The sequence below is a fragment of the Phascolarctos cinereus genome, unplaced genomic scaffold (genome assembly GCF_003287225.1).
Source record: "Phascolarctos cinereus isolate Bilbo 61053 unplaced genomic scaffold, phaCin_HiC Scaffold_3;HRSCAF=262, whole genome shotgun sequence".
NCBI classification, from domain to species: domain Eukaryota; kingdom Metazoa; phylum Chordata; class Mammalia; order Diprotodontia; family Phascolarctidae; genus Phascolarctos; species Phascolarctos cinereus.
Genome location: NW_027555736.1, coordinates 76,513,091 through 76,531,948, shown reverse-complemented (window position 1 = coordinate 76,531,948; position 18,858 = coordinate 76,513,091). Strand labels below are relative to the sequence as shown.

Sequence of the window (18,858 nt, the reverse complement as noted above, 5' to 3'; positions counted from 1 at the left end):
CTGGAACCTCCGATAAGGGGATCTGTCCCTGGGAACATTCTTACATACATCAGACAACATGGTAACAACACATCTCATTGCCACAATTTTAGAGGTGACTGCACAAGACTACAAATGCTCCTTCATCTCTTGCCACTACTATATTCAGTAAAAGCAATTTATCATTCAATTTAACAAGCATTCATGAAGCACCCATTATATGCAGAACACTATATTAGATCAGGAGAAATATAAGTTTTAGAGCAGACACTGGTCACTACTCCAATTTATAGAACAGTTAATGATACTACATACATCGAAATAACAATGATAAAAGACATGGCACATAAATTGTACAACCCTAAAATTAAATATAAATGACAAAGTGAACAAAGCATTGATTTTCTATGACTATCATTTACTAGCTCTGAGCCTATGGATAGCAGAAATGAAATCAGCGATTCTGATGCCTAGGTCAAGTAACATAAAGCAAGTCAACTTTGTAATTTATGCTTGTTTTTTTCAATGAGGAAGGGAGGACGGGAGAAAGAGAAAATGGATCTCTATTCATTGAAAAAATTTTAAATAGTTAAAAATAAATCTTAACTCTGTAATTAAAAATAACATGAGAATTAAGACTCATTCAATTGAGCAGGAGGGGATATTAATTACTATAGTTGGCTTCCTATAATAGAAAGAATTGTGTTGAATGTTTGCCCTTTCTAAATTCTGGCACAGTCCCAGTCACCCTAAACCCATAACCGATTAAGTATCAATATCAGTATAATTATCTTTATTAATGTGATAGAATGGTACAAATGCTGGGCAGGAGTCAAGAGATGTGGATTCTAGCCTAAGTGGCAGATGACCTGAACAAGGGCCATTCCATGCTTCAGGTTTCTCACATGATAAGCTAATACCCACCCTGCTTCTCTAACAGAATATCTACCAGGATCAAAGAAGGCTTTCTAAGTGCCCCAATGGGACTAGGGACTGGACCTGAGATTTCATTAGTATAGGGAACTCCCAGATGAAGAAATTCCCTCTACCAATGCAGGTTGGCAACTCTTCTGCAACATAAGGTATTAGAGAGTTGCCAAGAGCACTAAGATGTTACTTGATTTGCCCAAGGTCACACAATCTGGTGTCACACACAAATACAAGGTATCACTTATTTGGAGGAACCAGAGACATACAACAGGCTTTATTAAAATACGTGCAAAAACAAAGAATGGGTTAGTATCCTCAACTGATTAGCAGGAGTCCAATAACACCCACCTTCCAGTGAGGACTACGCCCTGCCTCTAGTCAGAGATTTGGACACACCATCTCTATTATACCCTTGGTACCCACTCATGAAACCCCTGCCTTGTGCATCACTATTGGGGGTGTTGAAGCCACTCTTGTGCCATCATTGGCCATCGCTGGCCTCTTCACTGGGTTAGCTGCTTTCTTTACTGAGGTGTGTGCTGCCTTTAACCCAATGTCTGGGGACTCCTGCCGCATGTTTGGGCTGCTCTCTTTTTTTGTGGTTCCATTGCTCTATAAGAAGGTATTTTAAAAAGCACCACCACCTATACAGAAAATCATGATCACTTCCATGTTTAAGATTAAGTCCGTGAGATGGTGAAGAGGATAGAGCCCTGGACCTGGCATCAGGAAGTTTAAATCCAGCCTCTGAAACTTATTAGCTATGTGACCCTGGGCAAAAGGCTTAACCTCTGTCTGGCTCAGTTTCCTCATCTATAAAATGGGAATAATAGTAGCTCTACCTCTCAGATTGTTGTGAGGCTCAAATGAGATATTTGTAAAGCACTTTGCAAACCTTAAGGTACTATATTAGTGTTAGCTATTATTATGGATATTATTACACCAGATTGTTTTCGTTTGCACAGAGACCCCTCTGAGATATGAACATTTCCTTCCCCCCGCCTTACCCATGTAAGATACCTAGCACTAATGTTTAAGGTACTTTGTTCTCTCTTCTTCAGATGACTTCTTCAAGTTACCAAGGTCATTTTGAAATCTGATCATGTTTGGTAAAGGGCTGCTCATTCCTCCTCCCCCTGGTGCCCCAATAGGGTGCTCCAAGTCTGATGAGCATGCTTTCTATTCTACACATTTCTGCATGTGTTCCAGTGACTCAAAGCCAAAAGACACAATGCAAACAGATGGCAGTCATGAGGAGGTATGACTAGAAAGAGAAACTTTGAAACTTGCCTTCTCCTTGGCTCTAGAATTACTCTAGAAACAGCACTCTTTCCTTACTTGGGGATCTCCCTGTCCCTTCCTCTTTAGATTTCTCTTCCTCTCTCTTTGAATCTCCCTATTTCTTTCTCTCTTCTTCCCTCTAAATATCCTTTGCCCTTAAGCCTTTTTGAACACAGTCTTCCTGATAATTCCACCCATCTGGATCTCACCTCCTCTGTAAAAAAAAAAAAAAGTGAATTGTACCATATGATCTCTAAACCGAACTTCTATAAGCCTACGAATCTAGAGGAAATGAGATGATGTTTGACAGTTAGTTATAATCTCAGGTCTGGTCTAATTCTAGCTGGACCTTGAGCCTTCAGGTTCATGTCAATACGAATTGGGCCAAAGACTCAGCCCTGTCCCTCCTGGGAATCTTCATGGATCATTGGATTAGAAGATAATAAGCTGGGAAAGTGCTTAAAGGTGAACTAATTCAAGCTCCTCATTTTAAAGGTGAGGAACCAAGCCCAGAAGTGAAATGACTTGCCTACAGTCACAGAGGTATTTAGTTTCTATATTATCCCAGAGTCATGGATCTTTCTAGAACCCTTGTCAACAAGTGAAAAAACCCTACAGATTAGCTTGAGCTTTAAATATAAACTCAGTGGTTACTGGATGATAATAAAGTAACTGTTTCCAAGACTGTACTTTCCTTTAATTTCTTAATTAATTTATTCCTCACTATTCTGAGGCTGAAACTTCTCTAAAAAAGACCTAAAGTCCTTGGCCAGAATCCCCCTGTACTTAGGATGATGAAAGGTCAAATCACTGACCATCTTGGTGCATTTGGTTCATAACCTCAGCCTACAGAATTTTCCATTTTAAACACTGGAACCCTTCTCAAGCTAAGAGGAAATATAAAGCTGACTTTTCTGCAATCCAACATCTTTTAATCTATGACTCATTCAACAGCCTTATTTCTACTACCCTCCTTCCAATCACCTATGTTTGTAATATCCTCAACTCAGCTGTCTTCCTTACCCACTCTATCCAGTTGGTTGCCAACCCTTGTTAATTATACTTTCATAACATCTTTCACATGTGCCACAGGGCCACCACCCAATTCTGGCCTTTATCACCTCTTACACGGTCTATTAGAGCTGGTACCCAATTCTGGGCTTAAGAAAGGTAGCCTCCAAATTGGACTCCTGGCTTCCAGTCTTTCCCCTCTGCAATCTAGATACCAAAATCATTTTCCAAAAGCACCTATCACTCTCCTGCTCTCAAAGAAGCTCTTTGTTGCCCTTAGGGTAAAATATCAACTCCTCAGTTTAGCACTGAAAGCCCTTCATGATCAGCCCTACCTTTCTGGATATTTCACAATCATTCCCTTCATGTACTCTACATTCCAGTCAAACTGGTTGGCTTCTTGTTCCCTGGACTCAACATCCCATGTCCAACCTGGTACATCTGACCAGGCTATTCTGTATGCAAGGAATTCAGTCCCCTCCTCTGCATCTCATAGAATCCTTTCCTTCCTACAGTGCTTGAATACCAGCTCCAATAGCAACACCTTTCCTGATTGCACCTGTTTGTATGCTTTCCTTCCTAAAATGATCTTACATTTGTTTATCTCTGTAAATGTTACATCACTTGTAGAATATAAGCTCCCTAAGGGCAGAAGCTGTTTTTCATGTCTTTGTATCTATAGCATCCAACACAGTGCCTAACACATAGTAGGTTTTCTTCATAAATGCTCATCAAAGGGGACAGCTAGATGGTACGGTGGATAGAGCACTGTCCTTGAAGTCAGGAGGACATGAGTTCAAATCCGATCTCAGACCAAACACTTGACACTTACTAGCTGTGTGACCCTGGGCAAGTCACTTAACCCCAACTGCCTAAAAATAATAATAAAAAAGAATATATATATATAAATGCTCATTGAATTGAATTCTCCAATTAAACATCTATTTGCAAAACCCTAGGCTAGATATCTACGGGGTAGGGACACAGAGGAGAATAAAATTTAGTCCCTACCCTCACAGAAATTTGATAGAGAACCTCCTTGGCCTCTCATCCTTTTTGCTTTGAAATACTTGTGGACTTTTTTTTTTTAATTTTGTTTTTCCAGTGTGAAAGCTACAACAAAAGTATTCTAAATACTTCATAGTTTCAGCCTTTTGTGTGTCATCTATTCATCATTCCAAATGGGTGAAAGGAAAATGTTTTCTTCTGCTACTTCTGGTTTAATGATATTTTCCCATGTGCCTTTGCTCCCCAATTTGCATCCTATTGTTCTCTCCTCTTTTCCCAATTTCACACCTCAGTGCATGCACTGTTCGTTGATACTCATCTTTTTGTAGGCTAACATTGCTTCCAAAGTTGGGGGGATTCTCATTCACACTGTCTCGGTTGAGTTCTTTATTCAGCCAGCTCAGTTGCTGCTTTCGTACCCTTCTTAAGCCCAGAAAGAGGTTTATTTCTTTGAAGAATATCCAGTTTTTCTGGATTCTTTCACTGCCTAAACGTCCTTCCCTCAGGCCCCTAGCTAAAGTTTCCCCAAAGCTTACAGAAGCTGGCTTTCTGGAGATTAATCCTCTTTGTTTTGCTGGCTTCCCTCCTTCCTTCCTTTAGAATCTTAAGTGCCTTCTATTTCTTTTTTCCCCCCATGTTCTTTCTATGTTTATTTGTTTTGTCTTGCTTATAGAGACACCTAAAGGATGGAAGCTATGAGTCTGACTAATGCTCTGTAATTGCACAGTGCCTTATAGTCAACGGAAGCTTGGTGGTCATTGGATGATGATAATGTGACTGTTTCCAAGACTGCCCTTCCCTTTAACTTCCTAATTAATTTATTTCTCTCCCGTTTGCAGCCAAAATGGCCTTTTAATTCTTTCCAAGAACTCGTTTGCTAGTTCTGACTTGTTATGTTACTTTTTGAGCTGATGCAAGAATTGGGTAGTCAAAACTCCCCTTCAGAGAAGACATATGGCCCCCACCTTGGATGTCTACAATAAACTCCACCCCCCCCATTCCAACCAAAAGATCATATTTCTTGTTCCCTCCTCTCAAATGAAATCACAGACACTGTTTCTAGTTAGTAGAATGTTAGAGCTAGAAGGGGCTTTAGAGGTCGTCCAGACCCTTCATTTTACAGATGGGAAAACTGAGGCTAAAAGAGGTGAAAAATCTTGTACAAGTCATATATCCAATTAGTGGCAGAGCCAGGACTAGAACCCACATCTCCGGCTTCCTCATTCACCATTCTTTTCATCAATCTCTATCTTCGTTTAAGAACTAGATCTGCTGGTAAGAGAAAATACAGATCTCAAAACAAAACAAAAGAAGCATTTTAGACATCATAGAGCTAATCTATCAAGCTATTTAGGGAGGGCAGCTAGGTGGTACAGTGGATAGAGTGCCAGACCTGAATTCAAATCCGGGCTAAACACTTATTAGCTGTGCAACCCTGGACAAGTCACTTAACCTGTTTGCCTTAATCTACTGGAGAAGGAAATGGCAAACCATTCTAGAATTTTTGCCAAGAAAACCCCACTGATAGTACTGGTGTACTATGGTCCACAGGATCACAAAGTGTTGGACATGACCGAACAACAATGCTACAACTTTGCGTTGTGCATGGCACACAGTAAGTACTTAAATGCTTTTTTATTCATTCATTCATTCATTCAGTGATTCTCACAATGACCCTGTGATGTGGGTGCTATTATTATTCCCATTTTCCAGACGAACAAACTGAGGCTCAAAGAATTTGAGTGACTTGTCTAGAGTTACACACCTAAAAAAGTGTCTGAGTTAGTTATTAAAGTCCAGGGCTTCCAGACTCCAAGTCACCTCCCTGCTGTATCTACTACAGCAAGCCACTTCTTTAAGAATGACTCAAGAACCACGGTTCAATAAATATTTGTTGAAGGAATAAATGAGCAAAGGAGTATAATTTTATAGATTTTTTTTCCCCTTTCTCACCTATGACTTGCCAGACCAAAGTGGCTCCATTTATGTCATAAGTATTCAACCTTAAAGCAAAATGGCTTGTTTCAGCATCACAGAAAAAAGAGGCTGAGTTGCACATCTGATTTTTTTGTTTTGTTTTGGTTTTGGTTTTTGGGGGGTTTTTTGGTGAGGCTGCTGGGGTTAAGTGACTTGCCCAGAGTCACACAGCTAGTGAGAGTTATGTGTCTGAGGCCAGATCTGAACTCAGGTCCTCCTGACTCCAGGACCAGTGCTCTATCCACGGCACCACCTAGCTGCCCCTGATTGTTGCATCAACTGTTACAGAATAAAAGGGGAAAGTGAACCATAACTAGCAATTTTGGTGCCTTGGGCAGGCAGCACAAAACTCAACCCCAAAATCAATTTTGTTATCTGTGATATGAGAAAAACATGATAAGTAAATAAAGACAAATTCACCGAAATGGGAGGGGAGACCCTGACATGGTGAAAGAGACTGAAACACTAGAATGAATATCTCAAAGCAGCTAGGGTAGTGGGTAGAATACTCTCTGTTAGCTTCTTGTGATAACAAATTATTCTTGCTAACTTAGTGTTAATCTCTACTGTTTATACATTATCAAAGGAGTGCATGTGCTATCAAAATATATAAATGTAACACAATTTTAAATTGCATGCTTTTAAAATCATTATTAGAATGTTTTGCAAACTATAAATTTCACAGTCCCAGGACCAACCTCCAGTTGCCTTGCCCTAGTTTTGGCCCTGGGTCACTCCCACATCCTGACACTTGAACAGTATAGAGTCTGTGGGTCATTTCCACTGGAGGTTTTTTGGACTTGAGCTTTGAGTGTTGATTTCCCCAGTTACATCCTAGGTTTCTTAGCTCTGAACACTTTGAATCTGTGACCTCCCTTTACCTGGCTGAATATAAACTGCCTGAAGACAGACAAAGACTTTAGTATTCATGTCCTCATTACCTGCTACAGTGCCTGGCACATAGTAGGTGCTTAATTAATGGTTGCTGATTGATCGATAACAAGAGCTTAATAATTTATTGAATTGAATTAGGAAGTGAGTAGTGAAAAGTCTATTTTCAGGGATGGCTCTGAAATCAGGACCAATGGTGATCCAGGGCACCCTGACATGGCACTTTTAGACCAGAGAGAGGTTCTTAACCTGGAGTCTGAACTTTCAAAAAAATATTTTGATATCTGTCTTTCCACAGAATTGGTTTCCCTTGTAGTCCTATGTATTTTATTTCATACATTTCAAAGTGTTACTCTGAGAAGGGGTCCACAAAAGTTAAGAACCCACGCTCTAGGCAGTGGAGGCCTTATGAGAGCAGAAAGTAGCAGGACATCGGAGGAAGCTAGCTAGGAGCAAGCTCTTTCCAGAGAGCCAGTGTAACCTCTTGTGTGTTCTAAGCATCTCTTATACCCAGAGAGGAAGCTAGCTAGGGGCAGGCTCTTTCCAGAGAGCCAGTGTAACCTCTTGTGTGTTCTAAGCATCTCTTACACCCGGACAGGAAGCTAGCTAGGGGCAGGCTCTTTCCAGAGAGCCAGTGTAACCTCTTGTGTGTTCTAAGCATCTCTTACACCCGGACAGGAAGCTAGCTAGGGGCAGGCTCTTTCCAGAGAGCCAGTGTAACCCCTTGTGTGTTCTAAGCATCTCTTACACCCGGACAGGAAGCTAGCTAGGGGCAGGCTCTTTCCAGAGAGCCAGTGTAACCTTCTGCATCTTCTAAGCATCTCACATGCCCAGATCAAACTTATTAAGCACACAACAAAACCCACTTAAAGCAGAACACCTCACACCCATTCCTGGGCTTCTCCATCTGTCTGTGCTTACTGTGGTCTGACATCTTGCCATGATGATGAGCCCTAAATCTTGATCTGGAAAGACTACTTCCTGTCCCAGGAATTTATCAGGGCTCCAGTGGACTGGCTTGGGGGCCTCCTCCAGAGAGTGTTTGATTGGCTCTGGAAGGTGTTCTTCATGAGGGGTCAAGAACTGGCATTCGTTACCTCTAGGATCCTACAGGCCAGAAGAGATGCCCCTCAGAGCAGCTAACCCATCAGACCAAACCTCCAGGCATATAGCTAGCAGAGCTGCCTCAGAATGTGGTTGGGCTGATGTGATTAGATGGTAACTGGGGATTATTATTATTCCCATCTCACACATGAATAAAACAAGCAGCTAGGTGACTTGGCCAAGATCACACAGCTATTACATGTCTGAGGCAAGACTCAAAACCAGGTTATTCTGATTCCAAGTCCAGTGCTCTGGGGCAGGGAACCAGGACTGTTTGCTGCTTCCTCATAAAAACACTGAGCAAAGGAAATATATTTCACACACCCATCTCACCAAAACATAGATTTAAAGTTGTTAAGGGATTGTAGAGGGCATATAGTTAACAATTCCTTCATTTTATAGTTGAGCATACAGAGACTCTAGAAAGCTAGGTGGCACAGTGAATAGAGTGCTGGACTTGGAATCAGGAAGACCCATCTTCCTGAGTTCAAATCTGGCCTCAGATACTTACTAGTTGCGTGACCCTGGATGAGTCACTTAACCCTTAACTCAGTTTCTCATCTGTAAAATGAGCTGGAGAAGGAAATGGCAAACCATTCTAGTATCTTTGTCAAGAAAACCCCAAATGGGGTCACAAAGAGTCGGACATGACTGAAATGACCAAACAACAAAATACTGAGACTCTAAGAAAGTAAGTGACTTGTCCACAGTCACACAAGTATGAAAAGGCAGAGGCAGGACTCAAACCCAGATCCCCTGCCTCCAAAACCAGCACTCTTTCATGTCAATCAGCACACGTCTATCAAATATTATGGAGTTCCATAAATAAAGCGCGTGCGCGCGCGCGTGTGTGTAAGTGTTTTCAGCTGCATTAATTAGCTGGAGGGCTGAGCTGTATCTAGGAAGGCATGTTTTTTGTTTTGCTTTACAGCACAAATGCACAGCCACACACAGAGGGAGAAAGCTTCCCTGCTGGCCTGCTTAATGGGTACCATGTGGGGTTCCATCTCCTGAATGCTTACCAGAGACAAAAATATAAAGTGCTCATCAACTCACAGTGTTCTCCTGCCCTAAAATCTAAATGTGCTGGGGGACGGTACTCCCATTCCTGGCTTGGGCCTCTTCACCTGCTACAAAGAAGGCATCAAATCTTTACTATCAGCTTATTGGATGCCCTACACTTCCATACTGGGGGGACAGGCAAGACAGCCACATGTGAACAAATGGTAAGCTCAGGTTTCCACGCCCACACAAAACCATGCTGCTGGCCTACCTGTCTCACACCATTCTGATTCTCTCTCTGGTCAGCGTGCTTGGCCCCTGCACTGGTACCTCTTTGCCCAGCCTCATTTCTGTGAACAGGGCTGAAAACATGTTGACAGGATGGGCTTCCCCCAAGGGTGTTATCGCAAAGTCTCTGTTCTGTGCTCATACATTTGACCAGATCTGATGGCTTCAAGCAGCTCTTCTTAGAGATCTTGGATCCATCGGGACAGTACTCCCCTGCCTCTTTATTAGGCTTCCTTGAACACTGTCTGTTTTCTTCTTGCCACTGTTGGAACTTGGCTTGATTGCTAATGGCATCACTAAGCTCAGAGATAACACTATTGGAGTTCCCCAGCAGTGGCTGGGAGAAGGTATCCCATTTAACACTGGGGGATGGTGAGTACACAATATTTTCTTCATTTGAATGAAGGGTAGTACTGACGTTGTGAATGGTAGAAGATGGTCTGTGAGGGTTAGGGGGGAACGGAGAAACCAAAAGGCTTGGGCTAGAGCAATCTGAGATACTAGAATGAGGACGGCTTACTGAAACGGTAGGACTGGCCAAGGCTGAGGAAGTAAAGTATTCAGTGTTATAAAGAGAGGTCTCTGGCAGAGGAGGCAATGGTGGGGTCACAGCTGGAGTACTTCTGCCTGGAACCCCTACAGTCAGGGAGATCCACTCAGAGGTGATGGCATGCATCTCAGGAGACAACACCTGATGTGAACAAGGTAGAGATTGGGGTGCTGGGGAGTGGCACTTGCCATGACTTGGAAACTTAAGAGGAAACAAAAAGAGAAAGAGAGGAAGAAATAAGCAAAATAAAAGAAAAAAGGTATCAGATTTTAGAACACACACAAAACCCCTAAGTAGCCCCCAAAAGTACCAAAAAAGAAATGAAATGAAAAGACAAGCAGAACACACACGATTGTTCAAAAAGGAAATTCTCTTTGGAGCAAAGATGGATGAGATATGGACAAAGGGACTGCAGTACTTGCCCTGGGTATGTAATCAGAAAGGAAATACCATGACAGATGTCCACCAAGGACTCTGTGTGTACCTGTTTGTATTAGGGGTAGGTTAGAGAGATAGGGAGAAGTACCAGGGGATTTAGGGAAATGTTCTTAACACCAGTGTAAAAACTCATAATACTAGCCCCCTAGTTTGGAGACAGTTTCAAATAGCACAGTGAGAGCCTTTCATTTCCTCACAGACCCACCCACCCAAAACTCACCTCTTTAAATGAGACTTTGAGATTAGGATAACTAAGTGGTTTTCTACCTTACTGTCACAGGCCAATGATCTAGAATTTTAAGATCAAGGATCTGAATTCTAACGAACCTGATCTTTCTCAAGCCACTATTTTCAAGGATATCTCAAAACTCCTCCCCTGAGCCTCCATATCCACACAGGAGTGCCATCTTTGTTTTGGTGCATTCTTTGGGCAGAGAGGTATAGTGGAAAGGGCACTGAATTTAAGAAAACATGGGCTTTATAGATAGCTCTGCCATTTACTGGCCATGTCATTATGGCCCTCTTTGAGACTCAGTTTCCTAGTCTGTAAAATGGGGATAACAATACTTGATTAGCCTACCTCACAGGTTGCTTGTCAGGATCAAATGAGTTATTAATGTATGCAAAGTGACTTGTAAACCTTGAAGCACCACGGACAAGTGTGATATTATTAATATTGTTAATATGATTCTTTGTTATTGGATTTTGATCTCCCCTAACAGAGGGAGTCCTAAATGAGTCTTCCAGAGGGTCATTTGAATAATCATCTTTTCCTCTAAGAGTTTCTCACTGAGGTTTATGCAACAGTGGAATCTAACAGAATTACCTGAATTATTACAAAGCTTCTTAAAAGACTTTCCAACCAAGCAGGAAGTGGCAGGGGCCCCCACTGTGAAGACCTATCAGAATAATTCCCTTGAGCTTATCAGTGAGCTCATGGGCAAGGAGAAGCCTTTTTAAGCATATGAGGAAATGAGAATGTCCTTCTCAGTTAATTCTGCTACTCTGCCCACCCCACCCACTTTAAAATCTCCTCTCTCCTCCTGTTGAACATGCACATTATAACCTAATTCATGACAATGAATTATGGTTATAGTTAATTTTACTAACTGTCAATCTCACTCCTAGCCTTCTTGAGACTTAAGGTCTTGGGTTTGGCATAGCACAGCTTGTATTTCAAGTGAATTTGATTGAATTAGTGTGATCAGTAAAGACAGACTCATGACATGCCCAGACACTGAATTCCTCCTCCATAGAGGCAAGGCTGGCCAAGCAGAGGTCCCCCAAATTCCTCTAGATAAAGATTATCCTTGCAGTACATCTCAGAGAATTCTACACCAACATTGCTCCTCATACTAAATCCACTCAGGCCTATAAGGAAAGAAACCACATTAGAAAGTGGTATCTGTGACATTGATTAGAAATGTGAGCTCCTTCTATATGGGATACTTAAGGGTCAAGGAGCTGGATTAAGGAATGGGCTGGGCTGAATCAGCCCACTGATTTCAATTTGATTTGACTCTTGCAGACCCTAGAAAACTTCCCAAGCTTTATCTTATTCCCTAGCTATTCAATCTTAATCACAGATATTCATTCACAAGCAAACCATCTGTTTTTTAAGAAGGAGGCTGGAAAAAGAATAACCATGCATAAAATGAAACAAAAAACACCCTTGGTTCACTTATGAATTGCATCAGAGGAGCTTGCTTACAGCACTCGGGGATTGGCTCCAAGGTAGCTGTGTGAACCACAATGGAAGATTTGTCCTACAAAGTACAGAAACTGATCAGGAGAAATGTAGATACCTGGGGAGAAGCGGTCGTACTTCGATTTGGAGAAGAGAATGGCAGATCAATGTAATCAACTGGGTTTTTCAACAGAGGTCTCTTGATCACATCCACATATGTAATGGGAAAGATGCCTTGTCGAGTGGTACCACAGATTCGCCCTTCATACCAGTTCTCATCAACCTGTCGAATTAATGTGATCCTCTCCCCCTGGGAAAAACAATAGTATAGCTCTGGTCTCAAAATTCCTTTGACCTTTAGGACTGACCAGTCCATAGCAAGACCCCTCCCATAGGCATCTATCTATTCAGGGCTACTTTCTCAGGCTCAGATAGCGATCTCCGTTCTGGAGAAGAACAAAACATAGTCACCAGTTAGTGGAGGGTAGATCACAAATCCAAGGCTACATGGCAGGGAGACTATCTTTTTAAACTTCATATGAGAGTGAAGAGATGATGTTACCAACTAACTCTACTATTCTTAATTACCGCCCAAAAGGAGTTTACTAACTCCACTGTATGAATTTAAATAAGAAGATACAGCTCCCTCTCTTAGGCAGCTAGGTGGTATAGTGGACAGAGCTCTGGACTTGGAGTCAAGAACTCACAAATTCAAATCTTGCCTCAGACACTTATTAGCAATGGGACTCCGAGCAAATGACTCAACCTTTCAGCCTCAGTTCCTTCATCTGTAAAATGGGGATGATGATAATAGCAGCTACCTCACAGGGCTGTCATGTGAACCAAAAGAGAAAATATGTGAAGCACTTAAAAAACTTAAGCGTTATATAAATGCTAGCTTTTGTTGTTGTTGTTTTTTATTATTATTTACAGAGGTGGGGGACTTTGGATGTGGAACATTACATATACTGTCAGACTTGGCTGATGTATTGAATAATTTTGCTCAACTGCTTCCCTTCCCCCCCTTCTTTGTGACGAGGGATGGTTTATTGTGTAGGGGAGGTAGAAGGAATATGTTTGGAAATGAAGGATTTGTAAAAACAAAAGATCTCAATTTTTAAAAAGGAGATTTGGGTTCCTTGAAAAAGGAGAGTTTATAAATAAACATAAGCTTTACAGAAGACTATTTAAGACTCTCAGGCTCCAGAAATATGACATTAATTTGCAAATAATGGCCATGCCACTAGGCTAGAGTTTAGTTGAGGTTTCCTGAGCTTTGAGAAACACCCATAACTCAATCTATACAGCTATGTTGTGTTTAGGAAGCCCCAAAGGTCTCTGATAGCCTGGTCCAGAAGTGCGATGCCAGTTTCCCCACTGAGATGGCACTACCCAAGACATCCTAAAGTATCTTTGAGGGAAGGACTGTCTTACCTTTCTGAAGGACATCTCCACTTGGGTGTCTCCATTGAAGTTAAACTTAGCCACGGCATCTCCATATTCTAAAACTTGTATTGGCGCCATCTTTTTGGGTTGTGCCTTCTCTGCTGGTGGAAGAAGCTGAGAGAAAGGAAAGAAAAACCAGGGAAAACAAAGAAGGATGGAGGGAGGGGAGATCCACAATGCAGTCTGTCAAGAAAGAGTATTTTTAGAATGAGCAGTACTTTATCTCAGAAAGGGGAGGGAGGGAAGATACCTCTATGTACGTCCGTGGAAAGATCCCCACACGGCCATGATGTTCTCCTTCATACCAGTTCTGATCAATTTGCTTATAGATGTAAACAATATCTCCTTTCTGCAGAGGAAGCTCTCTGTCAACAGAGCATGATTGCAAGAGTTTTGTGACATTCAAAAATGAAGAAGCATTATTACATTAGATAGAGGGGATATTGGTAAGAACATAAAATGACAGTACAGGGTGTGTACCAATTTTACATGAAGAACTCCACTGCATAGAATGAGCACTATTCTTTGCGTTTTTCAAAGGGTCCAGTATAAGATGATTGTAACAGCTTACATTTATTTAGCTCTTTAGGGCTGGTAAAGCTCTTTATATACATTATCCCATCTGGTTCTCTCAACAACCTTATAGAGGAAGTGCTATTATCCTTACTTTACAGAGGGGCATATGAAGCTCACAGAGGTTACTTAATCTCTTGTCCTGAGTCACACAGCTACTTAGTGTCTTAGGTAGGATTTGAACCCAGGTTTTCCTAACCCCAAGGCCCATGTTTCATCAAAAAAAAAAGTCAAGATTCCTCTCTTAATGCATTCACAGACCAGCAGTGGGAAAATGATTTGTGTTCTCAGAGGTTTCCATAGCCAGAAAATAGTCAATAATGACCAATACTTTTGGTTGTAAATTGTTTTTCCAACCCATTTCATGACTTGTATACTATATCTGATTTCACTGGATGCTCCCTAATGTTAGGGTACACAGAAGGGCAGAATGTTAGTGCTGGAAGGAATTTAGAGCTAATCATTAAGTCCATCCCCCTCAGCTGACAGGGCATGAGGCTGAGGCCCAGAGAGACAAAATGATTTGCTTAAATTCACACAATATTAATAACAGAGCTGGAACTAGATCCCACATCTCCCAATTCCTGGTGCTTTCCTCTGTACCCCATAAATCTGTCAGCAGAATATGAACTTAATGACTAAAACTCTCTTTTGGGACCCTTGAAGAAGAGGCTATGGGATGAAGAGGTGGGGATAATCATTGTTTCTGAGATCTGTATAGCTTGTTTCTTCACTCTCTCCAAGGCTGATAGGAGAAGACCAGCCCAGGGAGAGAAGAATCACCAGTAACTGGGAGCTACCATCCTCTAGGCTATGGTGATCAGTCCCAAATCTTGTAAGGACCTGGAAGTAAGAACTGAGAACTTAGGACTGCAGATCCTAGATTCTATTCCTAACTGATTAGTCGTACGGAGCAAAGCTCCTTTAATTTCCTCTGGGCTACATTTTCCTCATCTCTCAAAGGGTAGGATATATCATAAAGGGGGATGAGGGAGTCTCTGAATCTAATATTTAAGCTGAATATATTGTGTTTGGTAGTCATATTTATGCTGTTAGAAGTAGCATGGTATGGTGAAAAGAGAATTTGCTTAGGAGTTGGGAGATTTCTCTGTTCCTAGCCTAGCCAAGAATGTGCTCTATGACCTTTGGAAAGTCTCTTATGGATTCACAGATTGTTGTATCTGGAACATACATTAGAGATTGGCTATAGAATACAGTCAATCAGTCAATAAAGATTCATGAAGTATCTACTACACGCCAGGCACTATGCCAAGCACTGAAGATACAAATAAAGGCAAAAGACAGTTCTTGCCCTCAAGGAGCTTACAGTCTAATAGGCAAGACAACATGTAAACAAGCTCCTTGAGGGCAGGGAATTTATCTTGGCCTTTGTATATATACCTAGCACAGTGCCTGGCACATAATAAGTACTTAATAAATGCTTGCTGCTTGTTTGGTTCATTTGGTCCAATTTCATTATTTTGTAGATCAGCAAATCAGAGACTTAAACCTGGGTGGGAACTTGGAATTCAGTTGAGTCGAACCTCTTCATTTTACAGATGACGAAAGGAAGGCCTGTTGAAGTCAGTGACCTGTCCAAGGTCCTACAGTCGGTGAGTGAGAGAACCAGGCTTGAATTGAAGTCTCCTAACTTTTGGTTCAGCGTTTTCTTTTCTTACTGTCCCATGCTGCCTTAACTACCCCCTGCCTCAGTTTCCTCTTCTATAAAATAAGGATTATAAGTATATTACAAATAGTTCATAAGGTTATCCTGAATAGGAAAGCATTTTAAAATTTAAAAAAAAATCATAGCTTTAGAACCAGAGGAGACCTCAGAAGTTAGAAGTGTGATATAAATTCAAGATTATTATTTTGTTAACCCTTAATGAAATTCATAGTTTTTCAATTCGAAGAAAAAAAATCAAATACTTGATCAAGCTTAAATATTTATTTATGCCATCTTGGTCTTGGCCACCCTCACTAACAATAAAATTATATAAATAATTTCATAAAACCTTAGCATCAGAAGGAACCTTATAGAAATTATATGCCAATGCTCTCATTTTTTAAAAATGAGAAAACTGAGGCTCGGGGAAATTGAGAAAACTATTCAAAAGCACATGACCATTAATGGCAAACATGGGACTATGAAATTCTCCCAACTCCTAGGTCTATACCCTATCTACTACCTTGTAATTCAGGTAGTGAGAAAAGGCAAGTCTATATTCTTTATATTTTTTCTTTCCCATTTCTATAATTTCTTTCTCCTACTGGTAGACAAGGAAAGAGGGGATTGACAGTAGAATACAAGTAAACCCCCCCACTACCAGACCTATTAGGATTTAAGGTCACAAGTAGTGTGAGTACACGGGAGCTTCAGTAAGTGTTGGAGGGAGCCAGGACCATAGCTCCTTCTATTGCAGTTAACATTCTCTAGGGTCTAACAAGGGAGGAGGACAGGGAGGCTCTGTGTCTCAGAGCAGTAACTAGGGTGGAGAGACCAGAACTTCGATGTAAGACATTGAAATTTGGAGGCCTTTGACAACACTTTTACATAGTTAACAAGAATCATTAGTTAAATATGAAGCTAGCAGCTGGCACTCTTCCTCCCCTGTCATAGCTGAACTCCAGGCAAATTTCCCCACGGTCTTCTTGCTCTGTTCTCTCATTCCCAACTGAATTGTTCTGAATGCCAAGATTGCAGGTTATAGCTCTAGGAAGATTTCTTGCAATTCCCCAAATGTGGGCTAGCATTAGTGCTAGGTAGAGTAAAAGTATGCATTTCAACTTTAGCGACCATCCCAAATCTTAAGCTCAATCTGAATTTGTCATCAGAGATAAAATGATTGAGGACAATCTTTCCAGGGTTCTCTTTATGGCAGAGATCTTAGGATCATGTGCTCCAAGACTTTAGAAGAAGTTCTAAACTTAAGCCAGAAGACCTGGGTTCAAGACTCAAAACCCAGGTTGTATACTTACTAACTCTGCAGGTCATTTCCCAGTTTTGAGCCTGTTTTCTTCTCTGTAAAATGAGGATAATATTTGCACTATATACTTTACAGAATTGTTAAAAGAGCAAGATTTGGTAAAGTGCTTTGTAACTAGAAAACAGTATATAGGACTGAGCTATAATAATAATAATTGCTACTATTACTACTATTGTTATTATTGTTAATAGTAGTCATAATAGTGGTTATATGAATACAACTCCTTGTAGATGTAGTCCATATTCTCTTGGCTACATTGCTCTAGAAGGATTTTTCTGATTGAATTGCTTTGCCCAGCCAATCCATTAGGTCACTCAACATATCCTTCTCCCAGGGCGGAGAGGTGTGCCTTACAGACAACGTGCTACCTGTAGTAGGCAGATGGAACAGCTGACAGCCAGGTCCAGTTAAACTTACTTTAGTGTCTGAGCTTTAAAGTCAAATTTGGCTCTGGCAGGTCTCATCTAAACACAAGAGACAATAACAAATTAAAACAGTGGTTTTCTTAAAAAGAAGAAAAGCCCAAAAGTCTGTGACTTTCCTGAAAGCGAAGCAGAAAAAAAAATGCACCCTAGCTATTTCCTTTAAAAGCAGAAATCTGGGCAACATTCCAGCCATCTGGCCTTCTGAGCAGATGCTTGTCTCTATGGTCAGAAATCTTGTACATGCATGAGACATTCCAAGTGGGAGTACCATATTTGGAGAAAATAGAATATGAAAGTTTAAAGATAAACCTGGTAACCTGAAAGCAGATTTATGACTTGACTATTTCTAGTTGATATAGCTAGACCCAAGCTACCCAGGAGTCCTGGGTCCACTATTCTTCATTCTTAATATACCTTTATTGGGCCACTCATCAAACTGTCTGACTTTCATCATGACATACAAGTGGGTAAGACCTGCCCCCCTCAACTTTATTTCTAGCTTTGACCTTATCTCCAGTCTCTTTTGAGCATTTCTTGTAGTCTATACCATAGGATTCCCTAGCTTCATTCAACAAACATTTATTAAGGCCCTGGTCATGGACCCAGGCACCATGGCTGTCTCCACATCTTCCCCTACATGTAACTGCATGCACCTCTTTCATTGTAACTGAGTTGTGTCAAAAACAGAACTCATTATCTCCCTCCCCTCCCACCCCTGTTAATAATGTCCCATCCCTCAGACACATAACCTTGAGGTGATCCTCCATTTTCTCTTGCCTGTACCTTACTCATTCAATCTTGCCATCCAGTCACACTAACACTTCCTCCAAAATGGCTCTTGTCATAGTTTGGCAGGTTCATAGATACAGAGTTGGAAGGGACTTCACAAGTCATTTTAATTGAACCTCTTTGTTTTACAGATGAGAAAATGGAGGCCAAAGGGAGTTAAATGGCTTGCCTGTAGTCACACAGTGAATTAGTGGCAGGGAGAGGTCTCCCGATTCCGGAGCCAGTGCTCTATCTACTTTGCCATGCTGCATCTCAGAGCTGACCCTCCGCATCTCCACAATTACAACGTTTGTGACCTGACTCCTGCCTTTTTCATTTCAATCTATCCTACACATAGGAACAGAAACATTTCAATCAAATTATTCCTCTTCTTAGAACAGGGACTCTCACCTCACTCACATTTTGAATCCAAACTCCTGACTGTGGGTTTAAGGCTGTTCAGTACTACACCTGACCCTTCCTCATAATTGCCTCCATCCCTTACTATACTTT

The 18,858-nt window shown here is 41.2% G+C and overlaps 1 protein-coding gene across 50 annotated transcripts in view; it reads right to left on the bottom strand.

The window, feature by feature from the left end:
• The window catches only part of SORBS1 (sorbin and SH3 domain containing 1), a 306,881-nt gene that overhangs the window by 11,093 nt on the left and 276,930 nt on the right, over positions 1–18,858 (bottom strand). For 39 of the 50 annotated variants that reach the window (XM_078150965.1, XM_020996940.2, XM_020996923.2 and 36 more), the window contains 5 exons: positions 17,570–17,616; positions 13,843–13,957; positions 13,581–13,706; positions 12,265–12,456; positions 9,455–10,222 (listed from right to left, as the gene is read on the bottom strand). In XM_078150965.1, the coding sequence (XP_078007091.1) occupies positions 9,455–10,222; positions 12,265–12,456; positions 13,581–13,706; positions 13,843–13,957; positions 17,570–17,616 (1,248 nt within the window). The remainder of the gene's footprint in view (positions 1–9,454; positions 10,223–12,264; positions 12,457–13,580; positions 13,707–13,842; positions 13,958–17,569; positions 17,617–18,858) is intronic. The other 11 variants (XM_020996943.2, XM_020996944.2, XM_020996951.2 and 8 more) reach the window with 1 other exon arrangement.